Raw genomic sequence first — 18,640 nt, 5'->3', positions numbered from 1 at the left:
TTCTCCACCAGATCCGATAGCGGACTCCAGCCCTCCTCCAGACCCTGCACTTTCTGCTTCCCAGCTCTATCCCATCTTCATCCCGGCAGCAGCACAAGGAAAGGGGGTGCACTGTGAAGTAAGGGTGGGTGGAGGAGCTCTTGACATCTGATGGAAAGCGGGGCGGGTACACTGGAAATCTGGACTTACAGTAACAATCAGCCCCTTGAGGGAAACTAAATGCTGATGCGGCTCGCAATAAAATCAAGTTTGACCAAACTGCCCTACATGGTCCAAACAGTGCACCTGGCACTTGAATTAGCGGTGTTCAGTGGCAGCCCATCCATTGGGGGCACCAGATCGCCGTCCCCTCTAGCCATGGCCACCACCCCCCATACGCTATCCATGGCTACTATTTTGCAAAACAAAACCACCACCACCTATGCATGTGTCCCAGCCCTTTTAGGGCACCGGGCACGTAAATTACAGCAGGGGGCTTTTTTTTTTTTTTTTAAGCACCTGATTAGAGCCAGAGGCTCTAATAGGATTCAAAATGGGGTGCGCTTGTGGTGCAGAGCATTGCGCCAGGAGCCCACTCAGGTGCTGCAACGGCGAATAAATATTCGCTATTGAAACACTGATCCTCAATCCGGCCAAACTGTTTGCCCCCCCCAAAAGAATTACCACCGACTGCCACTGCTGTAATAACTGGACCATGTACAGACACTCTGGTAATGTGGACCCTTGAAGACAGAGCTGGATAAACAGTATGTAGCAAGATCCCAGGCCCCTTTTGGTCTAATGAGGACCTCCAGGGATAGCTGACAAACTTCTGTATATGGTGGGTTGTGAGGCATCGTTGGTACACGGTGGATAAAGTCATTGAGCACCAAACACTTCTTGAATGCAAAAGACTTTTTTCTCTTAAACTTTTTGGGGGAAAGAGAGTTATAGTGCCAGGACATCCTTGAGTAGTTCCAAGTTCAATTGGCAGACTCAGACTTCAATAGGAGGACAGCCATGCAGGGAAAAGCATCCAGAAAGACGCCACATCTGCATGTGAAGGAATGCTGTCTCCTATGGCAACAGTCTTTAACAGTTCCTTTAACTTCTACTACAATCACTTCTTGTAGTTCTTCAGCCCACTGAACTCCCGGTCTCTCACCAGACTAGATGATCCACTGCCACTGAATCCTTTGAGCGCCTCCAATCTTCACGGTGGTATCATCCTCAAGCGTCACCCCCACTTCTCTGCTGGGCCCCTAGCTTGGCACTCCAGATGCTTTTCAAGCTTTGACCCCACTGGCCTGCTCGGCCCCTGGCTCGACACACAAGGCTGCTCTGCAAGTGTCACCTCCACTGGCTGGGTCCCTGGCCTAATACCCACTGAAGTTTCCCCCGATTCTTCACCCTCCCCAGTTGGTGAGAATGCTGCTCCGGTATTTGCTTCAGCTAATCACTGTGGTCCCTGGTAATTACGTGGTTGGTCCCTTAGTGGAGACAGCTTCCCTTCTACCTCCAACCATGACAGGTTCTCCGGGCAGAAGAACCGTCACTTCTGGTTGGGCTGCACGCTGCAGTCCCAACCCTGCGCTGCTCTCTTGCTTCTGGATAGGCCCTCAGACAGCCTAGCAGCCAGATGTGCCCGGGACAGGTTCAAACTCCAGTCTAGCAGCCCGGACAGTAAAACACATGACCACCCAGACAGCCCTCCAGGTGGCACAAACATAGATCACCTGACTCCACCTGAATATATAGGCTCTCCCAGCAGGCCAAAAGATTCAAGAAAACCCCTGCTCATTGGCTGAGATACCCGTAACCTGACCGTCCGTAGCCCTTCTCGTATCACCAAGTACCCGGCCACCTAGTGGTAGAAGAGAAAATTGCAACAAGGCCAAACTTTGGGAGAAAATAAATAGATCTCCATCAACCAACCAGGATAAGCGTTCCTTGGAGGCAAATTGTGAGAAGCAACCCTGCCTAAACAGGGTTCTACAAATATGTATCTTCATACAAAACACCTACTGTGGCTGTGTACGTTTACGAGAATCATTCATCATTACTCACCAGAAAAAGGATTTTTTCCAATCGTTAAAACATTCGGTAAAGACATCATAACTAACTGCTGTAAAGATTCCTGAAAAGAAAGAAAAGAAGATATCACTGACAATGCTTAGCAAATACAATTATTATTATTATTATTATACAGGATTTATATAGTGCCAACAGTTTACACAGCGCTTTGACAGTACAATTACAATACAATAAAATACAAGAGGGTTAAGAGGGCCCCGCTTAGAAGAGCTGACAATGCTTAGCAAACATCTCACAATGTAATGCAAATAACCCAATAAAGTATATATACGTCATACAGCAAAACAACCAAAATACTTAATGTCCTTATGGCAGTGCCGCCTTTAGAAACTCTCCGCTGAGAAATAATGAGCTACCAGCCTTGGCATGACTTTAAGGCCCATTTTCATTGTTCGGGATTTGCCAATGTTTGGAAATATACCAAACCGTACAGAAAGAGCAAGGGGAAATCTGTGCCATTGTAATCAACGGACAGCTTCCATCTGTGCTTTAGTAAAATGCCGCCTGCAGCTTTTTCCATCCATTTTTCAGATTACATACATGGTTTTCAATTGGCTAGAATGAAAAATGGCAGAATACAATGAGGTTGATTTACTAAAAGGCAAATGCAATTGCATTCTGCAAGGGAATTTGCTCCAGAGCTTAGTAAATAAAGGAAAAAACTCTGCTGACTTCCAGCATGGCCCTTTGACAGAAGGCAATCAAATGATCAACTTCTGTCAAGTGGGGATGGCCACACTCTGACCAAAATGGAAACCATTAATTTAAATTATTCCATTGTCCTGCACACAAGGGCAAGTTACGACTCATTTACTTTTGCAGGTGGGGGGGAAAAACAGGCAGTAGAGCTGTATTTTTACCACCCCCTTAACCACTTGCCTACTACCCCCTTTCTGCCCAGGCCAATTTTCAGCTTTCACTGTCGCACTTTGAATGACAATTGCGTGGTCATGTAACACTCATGACAAATACACATATAGTAGATTAGGGTATCCCCGCGCTATCACCAAGGGCCTAAGCTATTAATAAGGATAGGTTGCAGCAAACCACCGGCAGGGGTATAAACCCTAACCCCCAATAGTGTATTTTAGGCTCGGTTCACACCAGACGCGGCACGACTTGCAGCGCCGCGACCTCAGCGGCGACTTGCAAAATGACTTCTGTATAGAAGTCAATGCAAGTCGCCCGAGGTCGCCGCAAAAGTAGTACAGGAACCTTTTTTCGAAGTCGGAGCGACTCGAGTCGCTCCTACTAGAACGGTTCCGTAGTACAGAACGGGGGTGACTTGTCAGGTCGCGGCGCGGCAAGTCGTGCCGCGTCTGGTGTGAACCGAGCCTAAAAATCAAATAAATGGTGTTGCGCTACCTGAAAAGGTTAAGCTAAACTATACTAAACTAAAAATAAAGTGCCTTATGCTTATATAAATAATACCAGTGTTACTAAATAACACACTCCCGAGAGCGATGTCTCCTCCTATTAGGTGATATCTCCTCCTTTTAGGTAAATGTAATAAAAATCTCCCGATGTTATACAATTAAGTATTATACACCGTTAATATAAAACTAATCCAAATATATGAAGTGTCTCCAGCAGATTAACCCGTGAATAATCAATAAAATAAAGTGTCCAATATGTCACAAATAGCCAAACAATAAAGTGTCATGTGCTTTAAATATTCAAGTGAATATCTCCAAGATAATAAACTCATAGGATTCTTCTTATATTAAAACGTGCAACACATAATGCATGCTTAAACAAAAGAACTGAATAATAAAGTCTTTATGTGAAATTAAATGGAATAAAGTGACCAGTGACTATTTTTCAGTGCTCCTCTTAGTAAAAAGAATAAAATGATAGAGTCTTTATTGTGAGCTGAAATGGGTAAAGTGACCAGTGGCTTATTCAGTGCTTCTCAAAAACAGGTGCCAGCAACCGTGTCTTTAATTCTTATATCTCCAGTGTTCACGGCACCCCAGGTGGAGTGGCCCCTTACCTTACTGCTGTAAGGTAAACAGCCAAACGGCAAGGTCCAGGGGTTGTGACCTAATTCCCGGCAGGTGAGTACTGGCCCCCCTCGGCTGGAATTTTGCACCTCAAAATGTTTCCACATAGATCTTAGGGCTCAATATTATCCACAAGGGTCTCCATAGACTGAGCAAACGCTAGCCAGCTCAAACGTTTTTTTTTTATTTGAGCTGGCTAGAAAATAGAAAAATGGGCTAACTATACTGTTGTTATTTTTTAAATCATGAAACAGTTTAAAAAAACAAAAAAAAAAAACACGTAAAAAAAAATTGTTGCGCAAATACCGTGCAAGATAACTGCCCTTTTATTCCCTAGGGTGTCTGCTAAAAAAGAAATAATGTTTGGGGGTAATTTTCTAGCAAAAAAAAATAAATAAATATGATTTTTATATGTAGGAGAGGAGTGCCAGAATAGGCCCGGAAGGTATGGAAGTGGTTAAGCAGTGTGCGTATTTTACGTAGACTTTCAAGGAATGTCAGATTTCAACTGTGCAGCGGAATTAATGGCGCACCACAAAAAAAAAAAATAAATAAAAAGCCCATATCTTAGCAAAGCAGATGTCTCCAGAACACATATGGATTTATTCAAGTTCAGGGAACAATAGTAGCATTCTATGCATCCAGGGTGGAAGGACAGGTTTGGAGGTTTGTACCGTTAATAGACCCCTCCATGATCACTTAGGAAGAAGCAGATGACAGCGTGTTGTGATTGATGCTGCCGGCTGAGCCTCCTCTTCCTCTTTAGAATCATATGATATTGCACACTTGGCTTTTGGGATAAGTGGAGCATGAGACATATAATTGGCAGAAGAAAAGTAATACTAGCCTTTAACCGAAGGACAGCGGCCTGCTCATAGCTTATAGGAGAGTGAGCTCGCTAATGCACAAAAAATGACTCTACCGGGGCGTGTGCGAATACAGAATTTATCAACTTCCACCCTTAAGCACCCCAACAGTTGGTGCGGTGACAGACTAAGCAGCTGACAAAAGGCTCCTATATTGCACACCAGTGACAGAACTTGTATGTGGCACATGATTCATGGAATAGCCGCTTCCATCGAGGCCCTTACACTGGTATTTTGTTCCAGGAGATATAGATCCACACCTTAGTTTGTGGTGCATTCCCAAATCAGGGCCAGAAGCCTGTTCAAGCATTTGCTTTGTTCCCCTCTTTTCGCCTCTTGTTTGTTAGCAGAGTCCCCATTTCCACTCTCAGCCTCACCAGGCTTCTAAATCAGTAGAGTTCCATCCCATGCAGAGTCAGGAAAGCTTTGGGGAGATAAAAGAATATTTGTCGCACAAAATAGGCAAGAAAACATTGCCCAACGTGCCAGGCTGGCATACAATTACATTGGTTTCTTCTAGGGATGCACCAATATAATTTTTTTTTTTACTATGAGTACCGATACTTTTTTTTTTTTTTTTTTTTTTTTAGTACTCGCCAATACCAATTACCGATACCTACCGCAACTATTTTGTTTTCACTTCAGCTGTCAGCAATGGTACAAAGCATTGAAAAGTTATTTACAAATGAATGAAATAGATTTCTTTTAATTTTGCGCTTTTTCAATGTAAAATGCGTAAAATATATGTTGATGTAGCTGTGTAAAATATTCACTAATTCACTATTTGCATGTTTTCAGGCATAAGCGTTTTTGTGGAAAAACAGGTTATGAAAAAGGAGAAGACGAGCTTTTAGGCACAAAAATGTGTGTTATTTGTTATATTATTTTTTTTATGCGTTCCCATTGAAATCTATGGCACAAAAAATGTGCAATCTTGCCCCAAACAAGGGTCCATACTTCTCTAGCACCAGAAGCAACAGTTTATCGCTCAGATGTGAATGGTGCCCCATAGAATACAATGGAAGTCTTATTGTCAAGTGTTGTGCTTCTAGAAACAAGGGTGTGACTGTCTACCAATATGTAGGTGGGGTTGTATAAGAACAGGGTCCAACAAGGTGGGAAGATGGCCTGAATATCATGGCCAAACCAAGTAGAACAGTTTCTTGCAGTAGGATTGATAGAGACATTCTCTATGCTGTAGAAGACACGGGAACAAGTTTACAATTTATGGTGGCACAGTGGTATAGTGGTTAGAACTCTCGCCTAGCAGTAAGAAGGGTTGCTGGTTCAAATCCCAACCACGACACTACCTGCCTGGAGTTTGCATGTTCTCCCTGTGCAGGTTTCCTCCGGGCACTCCGGTTTCCTCCCACAATCCAAAGACATGCAGGTAGGTTAATTGGCTTCTGTCCAAAATTGGCCCTAGTATATGAATGGGGACCTTGGATTGTGGGCTCCTTGAGGGTAGGGACCGATGTGAGTGTACAGGGATAGGGACAATTGTAGACATTCACTCAGGTTGAACTGGATGGACTGGTGTCTTTATTCAACCTTACCAACTATGAAACTATACCTGGAAGCATCTGACGAAAGAGGTGGCTGATAGCTGGTATGGCGGCGAGGACATCCGAGAGGCTAAAAGAAATCCAAGCCCAGACCCACAGGCCTTGCTGGTTAGCGGAATCAGTCTTGAGGTCCCTTACTCTGCCCCTCCTTCACTGAAACCTTTTCCTGCACTAGACACCAGAGGTCAGCTAAAAGACTTTGCAAAGTGCAGTTGCTCCAGCGTTTAGTAAATGAACAGAAGCTCTGCTGACTCCCATCATCCAATCATGTTTTTTTCCTTTTTCCTTGCACGTGATTGTTTTTTTTTTCCAAAGTGAATCTTTACCTTTACTAAGCTCTGGAGAAACTGCACTTGCAGAGTGCACAGTCTAATTGCCTTTAGTAAATCAATCCCTAACGGGATCCTGTCCCTGACTTTGCAAAAGCAATTAGCACTGCCCTCCATAAAGATGGCTGCGGTGGTCATTCAGCACAGCGGTGTCAAATACAATGGCTGCTCCCCTGGTAACACCTACGGAGACCTCGAAGGAACAAGAGCTCCGCTTACTCCTATTTTCCTCTACAGATCGGCTGCTAGGAGAGCGCCACCTGTGTGGGGAGGCTGAACCACACCTGTCTACAAGCCGACAGCTACAGATGGACATTACAAAATTCACCAATGAAATGGTTCGATTGTTGGTTTTAAAGCGGGATTCCACCCTAAAGTGGAACCTCCGCTGATCGGATCCCTCCCCCCCTCCGGTGTCACAATTGACACCTTTCAGGGGGGAGGGGGGTGGAGATAACAGTCAAAGACAGGTATTTTCACCCACTTCCGGGCATAGACTCCCGTGGGAGTCTACGCCATTTCCTGCCCTGCCACACACACGGGTCCCAGAGACAGCGCGGAGATTTCCTATTGCGTGGCGCGGCTCGCGCATGCGCAGTAGGGAAGTGAAGCCGATTCGCTTCACTTCCTGATTCCCTCACCTAGAATGGTGACTGCAGCAGCCGAGAGCCGAGCGATCGATCGGCCTCAGCTGCCGGCATCGCTGGAACCCGGGACAGGCGAGTGTCCATTTATTAAAAGTCAGCAGCTGTAGTATTTATAGCTGCTGGCTTTTAATATTTTTTTTTGGTGGAATCCCTCTTTAAGTGTGATTTTAACAAACTAGTTTAAAGGGGACACAGTCATGTACTGTATGTAAGGTACTTCACCTTGAAGTGGAAAAAGACAACATTTCTCGGTAGCATTTGATAAAATCAGAAACAGATAAGCATGGGAAGTCAATCGTGTGTTGGCTGCAGCTGCTAAATGTCAGAAATATCACAAAGTTTGGCATTTGCTAAATTAATGTTTGCAGAGAAGAAAAAAACAAAACAAAAAATGGATATACCAAGGATACCAGAATTAAAGATAAAAACAAAAAAATAAACAAAAAAGGTATAATTTTGTTTTTTGAGCACTACACATACATTGTCAATGCAAAGTCTTGGATTAGAAAGGAAAACCTACTGACTACTGGAACTTGCAGCATTGACCTCTTAATACCAGACAATGACCTGAAATGCACTGGAAGAGAAAATTCAACAAATCTGTTGAGACGGATTTAAATTCTTTCATGGATAAGCAGCTGCTGCGTGTTCTGTACCGGCATCAAGCACCAAGTACAGGATAGGTACAGGGTGCACAGAGATGAAACGTAGCCCAAATTTCCCTTGAAAACAGATGATTGGGAATTGTTACTATTGCTACTTTGGGGATTAAATATAAACAACTCATAGTAAATGCATTACACTAAAAACGCAATGCATTAGTCCACCATAAACTGAAATTGTAGCTATGTATATAGTCTGTTGGGTCAGATATTTTATTGATTTTCAATACATCTTGGAAAAACCACCAGCAAGATCTCACCAGTGCCCAGTTTGATCCCTGCTAGCATGTAGGTTCAGTCCTTCTGCTGCATTCTAAAAAAGAGAAAGTACCAGGACTGGAAAATTGGAGCTCACATTCCTGATGTGTTTTTTTTTTAAGGTGCAGCATCTTTTAAGTGTGTTGCAGATCCACAGAAACACACCACAATCCATTTAACCTTATTTCCTATGGGTCCAGTTTACATCTATGCATTTCATGCAATGCATTTTTGGAAATGTGCAGGGATTTTTTTTTTTTTTTTACACAGCACAGTGCGTTTTTGGTTTCATAGACCTCAATGGAACTGCATCAGAAATGCATGTACGGGACATGCATTTGTGGTGCATTTTTCTGCATGCAACAGTCACCACCTCCTTTCAACATCAACATTTTCCAAAAAAACACATTAAGAACAAATCAAAAACATGCATGAATACACACAAAACCTATAAAAAAATTCAACAACCGCACACACATAGATGTGAACCTAGTCTTAGTGAATCTCATACCCAAAATTCACACAATCATGTGAGCAGTCCTGACACATGGTGAGCATGTTCTTATTCGGGACTACTGAAAAATCCACAGTCTCTGACCATCTCTTGTACCAGGTCCACAGTCTCTGACCATCTCTTTTACCAGGTCCACAGTCTCTGACCATCTCTTGTACCAGGTCCACAGTCTCTGACCATCTCTTGTACCAGGTCCACAGTCTCTGACCATCTCTTGTACCAGGTCCACAGTCTCTGACCATCTCTTGTACCAGGTCCACAGTCTCTGACCATCTCTTGTATCCTGCCTTCAGTTACTTACCATCTTCTCTTTGAATATCTTTTGTATCATGTCTGCAATCTCCGGCCATCTCTTTAATCACATCTGCAGTCTCTGACAATTTCCAGTATTGTGTCCACAGTCTCGGACCATCTCTTGTATTATATTCATAGTCTGACTATATCCTGTTGTGTGTCTGCTGTCTCGGACAAGGAATATGTACTGAATTTTATGTGTGGCCCTTTGGTGATAACGAAGAGAAGGACAGTGGGGTAAACAAACCCCGGGACTTTTAAGGTGTTAATAACAAAATAATAGATAGATATTCTACAGATATCCATAAAAAGTTTATTACGATGAATGCAAATAACAGAATAAAATTATCCACATCAAGTTCTGTAGAAGACAAAACAGATAATTGAAGCAAGATACCACTCAGAATATACCACTCTTATGCCACGTACACACGGTCGGAGAATCCGTCGGAATGCGTCTTAATAATAATAATCCGACTGTGTGTGGTATGCATCGGACTGATTCCGTCCGAATCTCTGTCGGACTTAATTTTCCAACATGTTGGAAATATTTCCCGACCAACTGGGCCGGTCGGACGTACTCCGATCATGTGTAGAGAATTTTGATTGGACCAAGTGCCACGCATGCTCAGATCAAATTCCTAAATAAAGCCATTGGCTACTAGCCTGAATGTAGTCCCATCGTAATGAAATTACGTCATCACGAAAGATCGGATTTTTCGACAACTTAGTCCGACCGTGTGTATGCAACAGTTTCGGACACAATCCGTCAGACTAAATCTGACGGACAAAATCCGACGGATTTGGTTTGCAGAATCTCCGACCGTGTGTACAGGGGCTTAGAGTGATATATTCTGAGTGGTATCTCTTGCTTCAATTATCTGTTTTGTCTTCTACAGAACTTGATGTGGATAATTATATTCTGTTATTTGCATTCATTGTAATGTAGCATCCATAACCTGTTGCAGGGCAGCCTTGACTGAATGGGCTTACTGGTTACCTTCTCCTGGCCTGCTCCTCCACGTCTAGGGGTTCCCAGGGTTGATACCCAACGACTTGTACACGGACACAGATAAATTCCTTTCAAAAGGTTTTATTTTGCAGTAGAACTTTCACAAAACACAGTCTTTTAGGGAACAGAGGGCACAGGTGAAGAACTCCGGTACCTTGAACTACAGGTTTAACAAAGTCTCTACTTCCACCCAGTAAGTAGCCACTCGCAGCTGGGTACTTCAAGGCTGAACAGACCTCTAGCCAGAGATCATGGCAGTCAGCACGTTGACTCAAACTTGAACAATCAACTGAAGATGAACAGGAACCTTTTTCCAACCGTACCTGGAATGTTTCCCGCTTCCTTTGTGGTACTGGAAAAGTGTGAACTCATCAATGTCCTTCCCAACTAAGTAACCAGCCACTTCTCAGGAAGCCACTTGTTGGCCATCCTCCGAAGAGTCCTCCCCCGGTTACTTCCACGAGCTGCGGTGTCCCTCCAAGCCGAGAGCACACCCGGACACTTTGAATCCTCCCTCAGTTACAACACTTCGGACCAGCAGGTTCCAAGACTCGGGAACAGACGGATCCCTACCCCCAGACCAGATGGGTCTATCAGGGGCCACTGACAGGAACATGCTGCGGGATGTCCGACACTCCGTGACCGGGACCCCTCACGGGGCTACCCCGGTCCTGGAACCAGAACAGACCACACGGGTCTCACGAACAACTCTGGAACCCCGAACACGTGACCCACACCTGCTTAAGTACCCCCTCCCGGACTCGTCAGCGGGCCCGGCACTCCCGCTGATTGGCTCCGAGAGGGCCATACCCAAACATCCAACCAGGCCTAGTTTTAGCCTGTCATGTGCACCTCACGGCTCACATGACCAGGCAGAACTTCAAACATGGCCTGACCAGACTGGTGTAAAGGCTTACCTACACAATTAACCCTCAGTACCGTAGGGTCCTGAGGCAAAAACTAAATTTACAATGCGTGTGACATTTGATCCCAAATGGCATCCGCTACAGTAATACAAAACTTTTTATGGATATCTGTAGAATATCTATTATTTTGTTATTAATACCTTAAAAGTCCCGGGGTTTGTTTACCCCACTGTCCTCCTCTTCGTTTTCATTAATTAGGAAAGTGGTGTTTAGTTTGATACCTCCGCCCCCATCAATGTTTCCGACCCTTTGGTGATGTCAAGGGCCACACTAAAGGCTCCTCATATCACTAAGTTGACCACCACTGGGTTAAGCAATTACAGGAGGAGAGTACACAAGAGGGCCCTGCATGCAGAACATGGAGCCATAATGCACAAGAAAAAAAAAAGACTCCTGCAGCAAAGATATGTAAAAAGTAAAATACAAGTTGGAGTTCTGCTTTAAGATGTGTCTACATTAAGACACCAATCAGGCTTGTCTGGTCCAGACAGACATGCAAGGTGCCTTAGGGTGAATAACTTCCCAGTACAAAGGATTCATCTCTTCCAGCTGAAGAATTGGAAAGCTCAGCCCTTTCTGAAGCCCAGGAGATAAAACCTTAGTCAGCCACTGCTGCTCAGAAAGCTTCCCCAAGAATCAGCCCCGGTGTTCTGCCTAATACAGTCCGGCCATCATTTGCTGTCCGCTCCGTACTGCGCATGCGCAGTACGGAGCAGCCGAAGCTTCGGAAAAAGTCCGAAGTTGAACGGCGCCTGCGCCGTGAGTGGAGGCGTAGCCCCACTATCCAAGCGGACATAGGGTTAAGAATTTTAGAGGGCCCCTCGCGGGCGAGCTTCGCTCGCCACGCTTCGGGCTCGGCCTCGCTCCGCTCGGCTCTTTTTTATTCTAACTCTATGTCCACTTGGATAGTGGGGATAGAACCTGGACTCACGGCGCAGGCGCCGTTCGTCCTCGGCAATTTTCGGAATCTGTGTTCCTGTGTACTGCGCATGCGCAGTACGCAGGGGACAGCTTCTGATGGGGGACTGTATTTTACAAGACACCGGCACAGCATGTGTATGCAGAAAATGCTGACGCAGATCAATTACTGTGCAGGACGAGCGGTCTATCTCCAATGGACGTGCAGGAGTCAATAAGGTGCAGATAACTGATGAGTTCATTGTTCTAGTATCGAGCTGCGGGATAATGCACCGGGTCTGTTTCTCTTCCATTTACAGAAGATAGATACACACCGCCACTTTACCTTTCTTCCAATTCAGTTGCTGGCACAGCGCTTTCTCCAGGAATTGCTAAACCATCAACTGAGGGATGAAAATAATCTAGACGTCACAGTCCACAAAATGATTATCCTTGTTACAAAACGCATACCTCCCAACCTTCTGAGATGGGAACCTTTTAGCACACCATTGGGGTTCATTTACTAAAGGCAAATAGGAGGTTTTCTTTACAAGGGAAGTTGCACTTTGCAAGGGCTATTGCCACCAAAAAAAAAAAAAAACAAATAGCTTAAAATTTCTAAAAAAAATAATAAAAAAAAATAATTGGAAAAAAAAAATATTTAATCACCTCTAAATGCCTGTTGCTAGGGGGTCCCTTGTAGTCTGCCTTCTTCATTGCCCGGCCTCGGCCCCGCACAGTCATCTGGGACCTGTCACGTGTCCCCGATGACTGTGCGGGTGGGTGCCCGGCTGTGAAGACACGGTCGGGTGCCCACAGTAAGAATGCCAGTGCCGCGAGCGGAGCGGGGAACGAGGGGGGGGGGGGGGCGCTTCATTCCCCTGCATCGCTGGACCTTGGTACAGGTAAGTCTCTGATTATTAAAAGTCAGCAGCTGCAGTACTTGTAGCTGCTGACTTTTACATTTTTTTTTTTTTTTTAGGGAGCACCTCACTTCAAGTGAATGTGGAAAAGTTTTGTTCTAAAAAGAATACCAAATCACATGCCAGGAAAACAAAAAATAAAAATAAATTTTTGTTTGCACATAATTGGATGATAGAAGTCATCAGAACTTCAAACCCTAGTATGTAGGCACAGGCAGGGTCATCTTTTCACATGGACACCCAGGGGCCCCCTGCAGTTTCTTCCCACCTTTAGCAGGGGGAAACGCACGTGGACAGGAGGTGTGATCAGTGCATGGGTGGGGGAAATAACTGGAACCTCAGTCCCGCAGGCTTGCTTTCTCCTCTCCCTCTGGCTGCCACGGGGGATCTTTAGGATGGAGAGAAGGGGGGAAAGGGGCCAGTAAATATGTCATGCCTTTTCTAAACAAACACAATGAGTGATCAGTACCCATCATTCACTGTGTTCATTTATAACTGAAGCATAATAAACTGTGTTTACAGTGTTCCACTTGAATGAACAAGAACCTCTGGCTTCTGTTCATTCATCTGCATGGTAGCTGAGGCTGCAGAAGGAAACTGGGCACTGTTTCCTCAGTCCCTTACTCTGTCTCAAAGTGAGATCTCAGGGGTCTGTTTAGAGCCCTGGTATTCCTCCAAAGACTCCCCCTCTTCCCAACATTTTAAAAATGGTAAAAATATCATTTAACAATTGCAAGACATTTTACAAAAAATTGTAATCAGACTAAAAAGCCACGCTTGATATGTAGCATTAGTAATCCATACCCACTGTTTGCCACAGGACACTATGCACACCGCAGGTCACCATCTCCCTGGTAGGGACCCCAGTGCATTTCTTTGCGGGACCCGCAATGCTTTTGAGATGGACAGGACACACTTCTGACATTCCCCCCATTATGTGGATAATGTAGAATTAATACACACAAAATTATTTATTTTTTTTCACCAGTTTTCCTTTATGCCCATTCAAAACCTGAGCTTTATCTTGTGCAATTCCTAAAGGGTGACACGCTCAGTTATACGCATTGGGTCCATTCACCCCTGTTATGTGTTTGGCCCCCATGGACTTTAATGGGAGCCCATGAAAAACCATTGAGAAAAGAGGGTTCATATAAATTCTATAGGGTCAAAAATACACAATTCTGCACTACAATTTGAGTGTACAAACGTGCAAAAAGAATGCTTCTGAATCACCAATCATGTGAAGTGTGGACGGAAGCTTATACTGGCTCTTCAAAATAACAAATCAAATAATACATGGGTGAGATCAGCCTTTCACAACCATATTACCCTAGAGCAGTGGTGGTGAACCTTGGCACTCCCCTTTTTTTTTGAACTACATTTCCCATTAGGGTTGCACTGATACTAGTATCGGTGCCGATACCGAGTATTTGCACAAGTATCTGTACTCATGCAAATGCCCATGTCTGAAACTGATACTTTCAGGCTCGGTTCTTTGAGCTGTCAGCGGGTCTCCCCTGTTGACAGCTGAAGTGTTAGGCCCCTTTCACACGGGACGGATCCGTGATGATCCGCCCCGTGAACATCCGCTTGCTCAGCGGGGATTTTAGCTCTTTTATCCCCGCTGAGCCGGCGGATGACAGGGCGGTCCCTGTCAGCTCTCCGCTCTCCTCTATGGGGGATCGGATGAACGAGGACCGTCTGTCCGTGTTCATCCGATCCGCTCTGCAGACGGATAGAAAAATAGGATTTTCCTCTGTCTGCAGAATCAGACCATAATGATGACGGATGATATCGGGTGGCAGCGGATGTTCATCCGCTATACCATAGGGATGCATGTATGTCCGTATTTCGTCCGGTAATTGGAGCGGTCAAAAAAGAAGCAGTCGGCAATGTTTATTGACAACATTAGAAAAATTGCAAAAGCTGCGCCAAAAGACCATATATACTAACTACGCAAAATAAAAAAAATTATGAATAAATGTAAATGGATTATAAATCACATTCCATACAAATTAAATGAATTAAATAAATTGTAATTCGTCTGCTTAAGAGGAAGGAACAAACAAAGTTCATAAAAAAGTCCTAGGTTGCAATCCTTTCCAGAACACCACGGTGATTCCACTCAAGAACAGCACACAAGTGCCCGTCACCAAGAAGTGAGTACGCTTACCAAATGGAAGCTTAATCAAAGCCTTGTATGCAAATCATCTGTGTCCTCCTCCTTATAACTTGCGTTCATAGATCAGCTAACCCCAATGAATGGCAGCGTTCCCATAAATATATCCCTCGTTCAGCGATCCTAAATAGTGCTAACAATGGCTCCAAAGAGAAGAGGAAACCCACATAGTGTAACACCGTTTGGATAATTTATTTTAAAACGTGAATATTGCACTTACATTAACATCCATTCCAATACAGCATAAAAAATCCGTTCATCCGTCTGGGAACTGTTCCCCATTGACAACGTCATTTGTGACGAAACGCGTCTGGGAAGGCACACAGTGACGCCATCACGTTGTACGAGGGGAGGAGTGGCTCCCGAATGCCGGCCGGCTTTCTATGTTCCATTTTTTATGCTGTATTCAAATGGATGTTAATGTAAGTGCAATATTCACGTTTTAAAATAAATTATCCAAACAGTGTTACACTATGTGGGTTTCCTCTTCTCTTTGGAGCCATTGTTAGCACTATTTGGGATCGCTGAACGAGGGATATATTTATGGGAACGCTGCCATTCATTGGGGTTAGCTGATCTATAAAACGCAAGTTATAAGGAGGAGGACACAGATGATTTGCATTCAAGGCTTTGATTAAGCTTCCATTTGGTAAGCGTACTCACTTCTTGGTGACGGGCACTTGTGTGCTGTTCTTGAGTGGAATCACCGTGGTGTTCTGGAAAGGATTGCAACCTAGGACTTTTTTATGAACTTTGTTTGTTCCTTCCTCTTAAGCAGATGAATTACAATTTATGTTATTTCATTCATTTAATTTGTATGGAATGTGATTTATAATAATCCATTTACATTTATTCATAATTTTTTTATTTTGGGTAGTTAGTATATATATATGGTCTTTTGGCGCAGCTTTTGAAATTTTTCTAGCGTTTTGAGTGTGTGTATCCCACTTAGAGCTGCGGCCTTTATTTTAGATTATTTTGTGTTTTGTTTTTACTCAAGCGCTGTTTATTTTCCTATACTATTGACAACATTGCTCAGCCACTGAAACACTAAAATAAAAAGAAACATTGTTTCTTTTTTAATCTTTGTTTCCTTTATATGTAGATCAAATGGGTGAAAAAATGTTCCTCCGTTTAACCCCTTATAAGCCCTTGATTTACTCAAATGTTTTTGTTTACGTCTATTTTATAAACGATAAACAATTAAAACTTTTTTGTTTGCTTTGTTAGTGAATATTTTTACACATATATATTAACATATATTTACACATTTTACATTGAAAGCGCAAAATTTTAAAAATAAATCTATTCATTTCATTTGTAAATAACTTTTCAATGCTTTGTACCATTGCTGACAGCTGAAGTGAGAACAAAACAGTTGCGGTAGGTATCGGTAATTGGTATCATCGGAGTGTGACTGAGAGCTGGAGTCTGCCACCTCTGCCACCTCCCCCCTCCCCAGTCCGGCACTCCAATGATCACAGGAGAGGCAGAGCAGACCGAGAACTGAGCAATTAGCAGTCATGCGATCACTCCATTCTTGGGCTTAGAGTCAGCAGAAAAGTCCATACTTTTCCTTAAAAAAAAAAAAAAAATATATATATATATACATATACACACATATATATATATATAAACTATATTACAGGACAGGATGTTTCCTCTGTGCCTAAATAAAAAAAAAAAAAAAAGAATGACAATTGACAATTTTACTCCTGGTTGACTGAAATGATCACATCCTGGGGTCAAATCACACTTACACATAAATCCACAACTCATTAGTCTGAACTCACATAGGCTAGAAATATATAAATTACAATAACTTATCAGGGCTTTATTTCAGTGAACGTTAGAGCAAGAGCAATAATTCTAGCCCAAGACCTCCTCTGTAACCAATGCTGCCAATCAGCGCCCACCAGTACTGCCAATCAGTGCCACCTATCATATCAGTATAACCTATCAGTGCTGCCTATCAGAGGCACCTATTAGTGTGGCCTATTAGTGCCGCCCAGAACCCATTTGTGCCACCTGTCAGTGCCTCATTATCAGTGCCCACCAGTGGCACCTCATCAATGCAGCCCATCAGTGGCCATCAGTGCAGCCTAATTAGCTCACATCAGAGAAGGAGAAAAATTACCTGTTTGAAAATTTTGAAAAAACAAAAACATTTTTCATAGTTTGTTATAAAATTTTGCAGCCTTTTTTTCTTTAGCAAAAAATAAAAAAAACCCAGTGGTGATTAACTACCACCAAAAGACAGCTCTATTTATGTTAAAAAAAAATAGTTTGGGTACAGCGTTGCATGACCGCGCAATTGTCGCTCAAAGCACAACAGCGCTGAAAGCTGAAAATTGGCCTGGGCAGGAAGGAGGTGTAATTGCCCAGTAAGCAAGTGGTTAAAAACAAAAGCAATGCTTGACTTGCCCTTTAATCAGTATCTGCAGATAATGACTCTGTGCATTGCTGTGCACAGCAGAAATGAATCCAATACCACAACAGGGATACTTATTGTGGTTGTGTCAACACACAGCCTCTAAACAGGAAAATGGCCGGTTTCATGTATACAGCATGTTGTAGATTGGATTTTATTACAGGAAGTGCCTGATGACAAGCTGTGCAGTCACTAACCAGCACTGTGTGTTTACTCCACAAAAGCAGCAGCTTAATGACCCTTCCCTTCATCGGAACTTTTTCTTTGTGGGTAGAAGTGTGATCTGTCCCATGAGTCACCCCCATTTACAGCTGATGGTTGGGATTTTTACACTACACAAGTGTGCTTGATGAGAGCTTCAACATTTAATTCCAACTCCAGGGAAGAACATTTTAATTAAAATATATCCTTCAATAGCCTTTAAGGATATACAATTTACTTTGTGTGCACCAAAATGTCTTTGTAAACCCAGTTATTACTATATTAAATAGTGGCGGTATCATCCCTTTGCTGTACATAGCCTGTGCAAAGAGAAGAGCTATGGGAGGGGCCAAAACAGGCTCCACCCACTACAAGCTGCCTGCAGAAATCTACAGGAGGGGGCGGAGACAAGACCAGTTCCCTGTACAAGGAGGGGGAGCAGCAGTGACTGGTCATTATTACAGGAAGCTCCTGAACACAAGTAGAGTCTCACACTGGTTTGGCTATAGATACATTTTAAGCAGAGTTCCAGCTTTATGTTTATTAAAGTCAGCAGCTACAAAAAAAAAAAAAAAAAAAAAAAAAAAGAAGGTGTAGGTGCTGACTTTTAATAAACACACACACTCACCTGTCCCACGGTCCAGCGATGCGGCTGCCCGAACCCTCGACTCTCTCCCTCGTCTCTTCCCGGTGCCAGCATTGCAAATGTGGGCACCCAGCAGGGACAGCTTGCCCCTTCACAGTTGGGTGCACACTGCTCAATGGGACAGGGAGAGGTGAACTTCCGCTCGAGTCATCTAGGCAGCCTGAGCAGAAGTGGGAGCAGGTGCTTGTCAAAACGAAGTACCTGCTTGCCCCCC

General features: G+C 43.7%; 1 protein-coding gene across 8 annotated transcripts in view; it reads right to left on the bottom strand.

Annotated features, from left to right (window-relative positions):
• Positions 1-18,640, bottom strand: part of CCDC88A (coiled-coil and HOOK domain protein 88A) — a 325,195-nt gene that overhangs the window by 214,990 nt on the left and 91,565 nt on the right. For all 8 annotated transcript variants that reach the window (XM_077485516.1, XM_077485518.1, XM_077485521.1 and 5 more), the window contains exon 4: positions 2,047-2,116. In XM_077485516.1, coding sequence (XP_077341642.1) covers positions 2,047-2,116 — 70 coding nt within the window. The remainder of the gene's footprint in view (positions 1-2,046; positions 2,117-18,640) is intronic.

Source organism: Lithobates pipiens, unplaced genomic scaffold (genome assembly GCF_037356315.1).
Source record: "Lithobates pipiens isolate NorthernLeopardFrog02 unplaced genomic scaffold, aLitPip1_a1.2 Scaffold_18, whole genome shotgun sequence".
Lineage (NCBI taxonomy): Eukaryota > Metazoa > Chordata > Amphibia > Anura > Ranidae > Lithobates > Lithobates pipiens.
The sequence above is the reverse complement of the archived record's forward strand: the minus strand, read 5'-3'. Positions and strand labels throughout refer to the sequence as shown.